Genomic DNA, 8,414 nt, shown 5'->3' on the forward strand with positions numbered 1-8,414 from the left:
GGGGGGGGTCAAACATTGATAATGAGATCAACAAAAAGTAACAAATATGTGATTCAAATTTTCGAGCTAATGGAGAAATATGTTTTATAATTGTGAATCATTTGACATACATGTGTCTTGCACTAGCTATAATATGATTAGTTTTATAACTGTTTGAGAATTCGACATGTGTATTGCACTAATAGTATATATTTACTAGTATCACTATCAAGTTGATAAACCAAAGATAAAGTGATAGCGACATACGAGCCAATCATACAGATTAGCCAACAAAACGCCAAAAAAAAAAAAAAAATATGCAGTGACTCTGGGCCACACAAAAGTCACAAAAAAGTAAGACCATAACATGTTTATAGGTCTTTTTTTCCATTTAATAGTACTTGAGAGTTGAGACGTATGGGGCTTTATTCGTAACACTAAAGAAATTAACAATGATCACCATAAGAACTACTAGTAGGAAAGAAACTGAGCCTCACGTAACCAGAAGACCTTTATTAAATTACAACTTAAAAACCGATGGAAGAAGAAGATTTGGTGGTTATCTCAAGGAGCATAGTAATCCCCAGAAACGCCAAGAAATCGAGTTCCTCCAAGAAGAAGATTCATCTGCTTCCATGGGATCTCTCTCGTCTTCGCTTCGGTTATCTTCAAAGAGGTCTCCTTTTCTCCAGACCTTATCCAAAAATAGACATAGTTCTCTCACGGTTACAAACTTCACTCTCCCTCGCACTTGACCGTTTCTACCCTTTAGCTGGTCGTCTCGTAAAGACAAAGAACGACGACGACACAGTCTCCTTTTACATCAACCCCGATGGTTCAGGTGTGGAGTTCGTTCACGCCGTGGCTAGAAACATCGAGGTCAGTGATATCCTTAGATTATCCACTTCTTTCAGCTCCTTCTTCCCCGCTACTGGGGTCAAGAACTGTAACGGCGTCTCGAGATCTCTGCTTATGGTCCAAGTGACTGAGATGAAAGATGGGATCTTTATCGGTTTCGGTTACAACTCTACTGTAGCTGACGGAGATTCGATCTGGAAGTTTTTGAACGCGTGGTCTGAGATCTGCTCGAAGGGTTTGGTTTCCGAAGCTGCTTGCCTGCGTCGTCTTCAGCTTAAAGGTTGGTTCTTTGACGAGATTGATTACCCTATCCGAATCCCAGACCCTGAGGCAAAACCAGCTACGGTCACAGCATCGAGTAGTTTACTGCAGGAGTTGATGTTTCATGTCACGAAGGAGAATGCTTTGAAACTGGAAGCTAAAGCCAACGACGAGAAGGTCTCGTCTTTTCAAGCGGCGTTAGCACATATATGGTGTTCGATGGTTAAGCACAGTGGGATGAGCAGAGAGGAAGAGACTTATTGCAGGTTACCTATAGACATGAGGAGAAGGCTGAGCCCACCGTTGGAAGAAGACTGTTTTGGGAACGTGAGTCAGACCGGGATAGCGAGAGTCACGGTTGGTGAGCTGATGGATAATGGATTAGGGTGGGCGGCTGGGAAGATAAACGAAATGGAGCGGTCGCAAACGCATGAAAACGCGGAAGCGTCTGCTGAGAAATGGGTGAGAGATGTGAAGATTCCGGTTTCTGTTGGTAGCAGAGATTTGGTTGTGACGAGCTCTCACCGGTTTGATGTTTATGGAAATGATTTTGGTTGGGGTAAACCGATAGCTGCGAGAGCTGGACCGCCGTATGTGTGTGGGAGAATGGTTGTGTTCCAAGGAGTTGAAGAGGGAAGTCTTGATTTTCAGGCTTGCTTACATCCTCAAGTAGTGGAGAAACTATCAGAAGATGTTGATTTTAAAGAGTTTGTGAGCTTGTGACAAAAAAAAAAAAAAAGAGTTTGTGAGCATTGTACTATGATTGATGATTTGGTTCAACAATTTGAATCCAATCTAAAATGTGTGTGTGTGTTTCTTCCTTTTCTGATTGTTTGTAATTCATCAACTTGGTCACATGAAATTCTCAGATGGCCATAAACATTTTTAAAATAAATTTGAATAATTTTTCTTTAGTTTGGAAGTAGCAGCTTAGGCCACCTTTAACGCTAGTTGCTTAAAGGGTGGATAGCAATTTTTTAATTTAAAAAAAAGGAAAGAGAAGAACAAGAAGAAGAAGCGCTGCTTCTGCGGCTTGTTTAAGCGTCCGTTGTTTGCTCTAGTCGCGGGCCCCACCGATACGTGGCGGTCCGCAATTGATTTTTTTTTTTTTTCAGTTAGAAAAAAAAATTAAAGCATTCCTAATGGCTTCTAAGGGTTAATGATGCCCTTATGTATACTACTAGAGCTTTAAAATTTATGAAAAACAAATGTTTCACAGCAGCATGTCCATGGATGAAAACTGATAATGGGCCTGCAATTTATGACCCAATAAACAATCAAACCGGCCCAATGTATTAGAACACGTGGTGAATATGTGTTTAGGTGAGAACGGGATTTGGATATACACACTGTCACTCACTATACTGCTCCATCGAATTACCTCCAGAAGCGAAGACGACAAACAAGACATGGCAGATGTTGTTGTGCTATCTAAGACCATAGTTCGACCCGACGGATCGGATTCGGATCGGGTTAAGATCCATCTAACTCCATGGGATCTCTTCTTCCTTCGATCAGAATACCCACAAAGAGGTCTTCTCTTTCCAAAACCCGACCCGGAAACCGATATAATCTCACAACTCAAATCATCTCTTTCCCTTGCGTTGAAAATCTTCTACCCATTCGCCGGCCGACTAGTCAAGACCGAGCATGATAAAGCGGCGTCCTTTCTCGTAGATTGCGATGGTTCAGGTGTGAAATTCATCCACGCTTCAGCTAAAACCGTCTCTGTAAGTGACGTTCTAGAACCGGTCAACGGCATCGTCCCCGAGTTCTTGCCTCGTTTCTTTCCGGCGAACGGAGTGAAGAGCTGCGAAGGGACCTCTGAGTCGCTGATCGCGTTCCAAGTAACGGAGTTAAGAGACGGAGTCTTCATCGCGTTCGGCTATAACCACATGGTCGCAGACGGATCTTCCTTCTGGAGCTTCTTCAACACTTGGTCGGAGATTTGCTCCACCGGAGTTGACCGGAATAAAAAGTTCCCGCCTTTGCTTCTCCGCGGGTGGTTCCTCGACGGGATCGATCACCCGATTCGAATCCCGATCTCGGAGACGGTATCGCCGTCTTCTCCGGTCGCTTCTTCATCGTTGCTACAAGAGAAGCTCTTTCGATTCACGAGAAGAAACATCTCCGAGCTCAAATCGAAAGCAAACGGAGAAGTTAGCTCCGATGATCGGAAAATCTCGTCGCTTCAAGCGATCGCAGCGCATATGTGGCGATCGATTATCAAAAACAGTGATCTGAATCCGGAGGAAGTGGTTTACTGCAAGTTACTGATGGATATGAGACGGAGACTAAACCCTCCGCTTGATAAAGAGTGTTTTGGAAACGTCGTCGGATTTGCGACAGCGACGACAACAGCTGGAGAAATGGTTAGTAATGGGCTGGGCTGGGCCGCGTTGCAGATAAACAAAACTGTTGGGTCGCAGACGGACGAAGGATTCAGAATGTTCGCTGGGAATTGGGTGAAGGAACCGAAGATACCGAATCATGTGGCTGTGAGTAATTCTGTGATTGTTGCTAGCTCTCCTTGGTTCAATGTGTATGGTAATGATTTCGGTTGGGGTAAACCGATTGCGGTTCGAGCTGGACCGGGTAATACCAGCGATGGAAAGCTCATTGTTTATCCTGGGATTGAAGAAGGAAACATCGAGATTCAGACTTGTTTATCTTCTCACGTCTTGAAGAAAATATCGGCTGATGCTGAGTTTTTAGAGCATGCATGTGTTGTATAAGTAACATAATGGAAATGAAATGTAAATTTGTCTATGTTCTTTGAATAAAGGGGTGAACTTTAATATGTTTGTTTGGATTATTCAAGTTTTTTTTAATGGTAGTCAAACTTATCAATAGAGTCGAAATAGTAATTGAAATCTAAAAACGAAAGGCAACTGTGGCTCACTGGCTAATCGTTGTTGTACCGCATCGATTTTGGTCTGGTAAACAGATTATTATGAATGGCTGGAGGAGCCTAACCGGGAAATAGATTTAGTGGTAAATTCGCAATTCTTTTATGTGGCTGATTGAAATTGCTCATGTCACGTTGTGGCCTGTGGGCTTCAAATCATGCTATATAGGTAGGCCTATGTTTTACAAACGTTGAAAGATTTGAAGAAAGTTGAAAAATTCTTTGTGAGCTAAAAGTCTATCTACGTTATTCTTCATCTTCTGTTTTGCATGTAAATAATAAGCCATTGACCAACCGTGTACTTCTTGCATAAGCTCATTGAGCACGAAACATACAAAATGCAAGAAAAATAATATACAGATAACAACGTCACGTCAAATTAAAGCAGTCGTATCTGTATATTTCTCTGGTGAACATTTTAACACAAAAAAGTAATATGTATTTATGCGTGAAAATGAAAATTAAGGATTTGATTAGGCCTTAGGGACAGGGTGTGGCACGTGACACGTGGCACGTGGCGTATAAAAGAGAAAGACGGAGTCTAGAGAGTACTTTCCCACGCAGAATAATGGACCGTGTAATTAAAAAAACTCATTAAATTAAAATCATATAACGATTCAAAACTATGACGGAACGATGACCACATCTTCTCTACATTAAACTAAGATAATGACAACATCTTCTTCTTCCTCTGTAATTATGAAGAAGAACTATTGAAGAGATTTGCATAAATTACAATCTTGTCTTGTGAATATATATATATATATATATATATATATATATAAAAGACTTTCTGCATATAAATCATTCAACAAGTTCTTGTAAGTCATGGGTGAAGAAGCAGCGATTGATCGTTTACCTTTACACCTTCTTGCTTATATATTTTCTCTGGTCACCTCTTTCACCGAATTGGCCCAGTAAGTGTTTTGATGATCGTTGCAAATTTTTATTTATTTTCTTTGCTTAAAGGAAACAAATTAAAGTTTTTGATGAATTTATTTAAAAGGGCAAGTGGGGTTTGTAAGAAATGGAGAAAAGCTGTGAACCAATCCATGGCAAGAAGACAATCTCTGAGCTTTGCTGGCTGGAAAATGGACGATGATTCCACTTCTCGTCTCGTTCATCTCGCTTACAATCTCAAAGAACTCGACATGTAATCTCTCTCTCTCTACGTGCTTGATTTGACCTTCAATGGTGGATTTGTATCCATATTTAGAGTCTAAAACATTGGTTGGTTTGTAAAGAACTCAGGTCAAGTTTCCAACTTTACTTTCAGGGTCTTGAAGCCATTGACTTGGTCTCAATCAATACATTACAGAACTTCCAGAAAAAAAAAACTCTGTTTCTTCATATAGTTTGATGTTTTGTCTGTTTTTGCAGATCTAGAAGCAGATGGGGTTGTCATATAACAGATAATGGTCTTTACCAAATAGCTTCTGCTAGATGTGTATCCAATTTAACCTCAATCTCTTTATGGGGCATGACCGCCATTACTGACTCTGGTGTTGTTCAACTGGTAATCATCTAATAATGCCTTTAAATTTGGAATCTTGAATATTCATTTTTTTATCATCTTAAAAAAGAATCTTTTATTTCTTGGTTTTATAGGTATCAAAAACTTCTTCCTTGCAACATCTGAACATTGGAGGAACATTCATCACCGACGAGTCCCTTTTCGCCATTGCAGAACGCTGCCATCATCTCAAGGTAACCATAATCTAATCTCTTTGGTTTTGTCTGAAGTCATAAAACTGGTTCTTTTATGCAGACAATCAGCATGTGGTGTTGCCGCCATGTGACAGAGAGAGGCCTTCTTGTTCTTGTCAACAAATGCAGAAAACTCGAATCTCTCAACCTATGGGGAACTAGAGTTCCTGTTGATTGCTTCATTGCTTTACTTACCATCAGTCCTGCACTTCAGATCAAACCCATTCAGTTACTCCTCAATGCTCAGAATCCACCACCACCTTTGTTGCATGCTGTCTAGTCTTTTGTTGCTTTCCTTTGTATATAGTAATTCATAAAAAAAAATATGAAATCTCCATTTCTCTTATGTGTTCTCTCATCAATAAAAAGATTAAATAAATTATTCAGTAAAGATTCTATATATATTTATATAATAAGTTGCATAAAGATTCAACAGAAGCTGAAAGACACACACACATACACACGCTTTCTGACTATAAAATCTGCAGTCTACAAATACAAGAATCAAAATCAGAAAACTCTTTCTAACGCCATTGCATATATATCCTCAACTTAAGGATCTCTCTAGAAGTGGAATTGGTTTGGTTGTGTCATAGCAAAAACACCAGCAATGGAAGCCATGAGAAGCACACGACAAGAATGGTGTTTGGTGAATAGGCAGCAGCGGCTAAGGATCTTGAGAACTGAACTGAGCCTGAGTAGGTCCCAGCCGTTGAGTCCATGTCTGGAGCTCTCGTCTGAAGAGTAACGTTTTTGCACGAACCAAAAGCTGCTTCTGGCTGATAACACCAATAAACCCAATGTTTTTAGATGCTTTAGGATTGTGAAATAGAGAAGCTAATATTATTTATTACCTGGCAGGCAGCAAGAGTTTCACAACCGCAAATAACAGGTCCATTCATTCTGTCTAGAACTTCGAAAACGCCTCCTCCGTCACTTCTCTGCAATGCAATGGTTTTGTTTAATAAAACTCGCCAGAAAAATGTAATATATTCTAGATTGATTCAGTTACCATGTAGAAGTTAACAGCGACAAAGTTTGGCATTCTGTTCCCAGCTGACTTGAGACAAGTCCCAACCATCTCAGCAAGCGGAGCTGAGTGTTCCTTGCAAGCATCTTTCTCAACCGGAAACGTCGGGAAGTAATTCATCAAGAAAAGAGATGAGCTTTTTGAGTTCAAAGGCTGTGACTCTTTTCTGTTCGGACAAGAACCTCGCTTCACACCAGGATCTCCAGCTTTTAACATTAATAGGATAATAAGCCAAAAAGTAAAGGTTATTCAAATCAAAGATGTAAACTTTGTTGAGAGAGTGATGATACTCACATTCGTTTTCGACAATGTATCTCCACTGATAGGCAACGCCTTCTTCATCTTCTTTAGCAGCGACAGAAGTGAAAACCAAGAGCCTGTGATTCTCTTGCACCATGTCGGTCACAGTTGGCCAGTCTTCTCCCCTTTTGGGCATTTTTGAAACGGGAAACCAGTACTTGTCCAGACCAGCGTTGGCGAACAGAGTTGATAAGCCTTTAGGTCTGTGCACATAGTCCTCGATTATGATGGTAACAATCTCTGTTGGGTTCTGAGTCAAGAACGCCTCAACTTCCCTCAATGTGTTAATTGCAGGTTGCTGATAAGGAAACAAACAAAGTTTCACTTTTTACCAAACCCAGAGTCAAAGTTTCAAGCTTTGGATCTAAATATAGTAAGATGAAGTCATACAAAGGCGGTGAAGTTGAAACATTGGCCTCTAAGAGAATGGCAAAGCCAGATATCGTCGTTGAAGTCATACATATCCAGCATTAGTCCTCTAACTCCATTCTACAGCAAATGTAAAAGCAACATTCAAAGAGTTATTAACTACAAAATAAGAAACATGTAAATAGTAATGAGAAGAGTCCTCCTTATTACTCTAAGCTGATTAGTAACAGTATCTTCTTGGTTGAAGAATGTAAGCCTCTGAACACCTGGCAAAGGCGGTTGATTTGCATTGCTAAAAGCATTATGAGTCATTAACCATGTATACTTGTTAAAAGGCAATCCATTGATCTACACAAGTAAGAAAGAAAAAAAACACATCTTTAGCAAAACCCATCTGCAAAGTTGAAAACTTTTGATGCAACTCATCTTCAAATCAGCAAATCTTACAATGGAAGTTGGGATGGTGGCTTGGCCTCTTGTGCAAATGGGTTTAGTTCTTCCAATAGCAGGACAGTTCCCACAGTAAAGACCAGGGACACAGTCAGTGGCTGAGGAGCATGATTCCAGCGTCTGAGAACCATAGCAAGATCTTTATTAGATTTAAGACCCAATTTGAGAACAATAAACCGGAGAGAGAAGAGAAAAAAGGATCAAGAACCTGGCAGTTCCCATTAGAGCAAGCAGAGGAAAGGGAGAAGAAGGAAAGTAGGAGAAGAAGGAGAGAGACTGATACGACTCTGCTTAAGCCGTTGGTGCACGCCGACATCGCTCCTTAGCTTAAGCAGAAAGAGAGAGATAGGGAGAGAAATCTGTGTGAATGATGTTTCGATCTACTGTTGATTTATTGGGGGTTTTAAGACAGCGACAAAAGTATGTTTTAGGTAATAAAACGCGGGCTTCATTGATTTGTTAACCAAACGTAATTGTCTCGGAGACATGGATTTATAAAAGAAAAAGGTTTTGCTTTTTTTTTTTTTTTTTTTTTTTTTTTTTTTTTTTTTT

At 40.2% G+C, this 8,414-nt stretch overlaps 4 protein-coding genes across 4 annotated transcripts; 3 read left to right on the forward strand and 1 right to left on the reverse strand.

Moving 5' to 3' along the window:
• Positions 1–377: 377 nt before the first annotated feature.
• On the forward strand, positions 378–2,012 carry LOC106301274 (uncharacterized acetyltransferase At3g50280). The gene has a single exon (XM_013737636.1). It carries the CDS (start codon positions 517–519, stop codon positions 1,819–1,821), a length of 1,305 nt encoding a protein of 434 aa, XP_013593090.1. The 5' UTR covers positions 378–516; the 3' UTR covers positions 1,822–2,012.
• A 290-nt stretch (positions 2,013–2,302) lies between these two features.
• On the forward strand, positions 2,303–3,913 carry LOC106301375 (uncharacterized acetyltransferase At3g50280). The gene has a single exon (XM_013737754.1). It carries the CDS (start codon positions 2,412–2,414, stop codon positions 3,831–3,833), a length of 1,422 nt encoding a protein of 473 aa, XP_013593208.1. The 5' UTR covers positions 2,303–2,411; the 3' UTR covers positions 3,834–3,913.
• Positions 3,914–4,650: 737 nt separating this feature from the next.
• On the forward strand, positions 4,651–6,095 carry LOC106307037 (F-box protein At5g67140). Its single transcript, XM_013743873.1, has 5 exons — positions 4,651–4,923; positions 5,013–5,159; positions 5,387–5,522; positions 5,615–5,713; positions 5,775–6,095. The coding sequence occupies exons 1-5, from the start codon at positions 4,835–4,837 to the stop codon at positions 5,991–5,993; spliced, it is 690 nt and encodes a 229-aa protein (XP_013599327.1). The 5' UTR covers positions 4,651–4,834; the 3' UTR covers positions 5,994–6,095.
• On the reverse strand, positions 6,082–8,312 carry LOC106307036 (PI-PLC X domain-containing protein At5g67130). Its single transcript, XM_013743872.1, has 8 exons — positions 8,071–8,312; positions 7,860–7,982; positions 7,623–7,760; positions 7,434–7,532; positions 7,038–7,341; positions 6,726–6,949; positions 6,568–6,654; positions 6,082–6,492 (listed from the first exon to the last, which is right to left on the reverse strand). The coding sequence occupies exons 1-8, from the start codon at positions 8,176–8,178 to the stop codon at positions 6,304–6,306; spliced, it is 1,272 nt and encodes a 423-aa protein (XP_013599326.1). The 5' UTR covers positions 8,179–8,312; the 3' UTR covers positions 6,082–6,303.
• Between the last annotated feature and the right edge of the window lie 102 nt (positions 8,313–8,414).

This window comes from Brassica oleracea, chromosome C7, assembly GCF_000695525.1.
Source record: "Brassica oleracea var. oleracea cultivar TO1000 chromosome C7, BOL, whole genome shotgun sequence".
NCBI lineage: Eukaryota > Viridiplantae > Streptophyta > Magnoliopsida > Brassicales > Brassicaceae > Brassica > Brassica oleracea.

Bases quoted from the DNA above. Each gene is read 5' to 3' on its own strand.
- LOC106301274 (XM_013737636.1), top strand. From the start codon at position 517: ATGGAAGAAGAAGATTTGGTGGTTATCTCAAGGAGCATAGTAATCCCC.
- LOC106301375 (XM_013737754.1), top strand. From the start codon at position 2,412: ATGTGTTTAGGTGAGAACGGGATTTGGATATACACACTGTCACTCACT.
- LOC106307037 (XM_013743873.1), top strand. From the start codon at position 4,835: ATGGGTGAAGAAGCAGCGATTGATCGTTTACCTTTACACCTTCTTGCT. The intron at 4,924-5,012 runs GTAAGTGTTTTG...TTTATTTAAAAG, and splicing joins TCTTTCACCGAATTGGCCCA to GGCAAGTGGGGTTTGTAAGA. The intron at 5,714-5,774 runs GTAACCATAATC...TCTTTTATGCAG, and splicing joins AACGCTGCCATCATCTCAAG to ACAATCAGCATGTGGTGTTG.
- LOC106307036 (XM_013743872.1), bottom strand. From the start codon at position 8,178: ATGTCGGCGTGCACCAACGGCTTAAGCAGAGTCGTATCAGTCTCTCTC. The intron at 7,983-8,070 runs GTTCTTGATCCT...TATGGTTCTCAG, and splicing joins GCTCTAATGGGAACTGCCAG to ACGCTGGAATCATGCTCCTC. The intron at 7,533-7,622 runs GTAATAAGGAGG...CATTTGCTGTAG, and splicing joins CTGTTACTAATCAGCTTAGA to AATGGAGTTAGAGGACTAAT.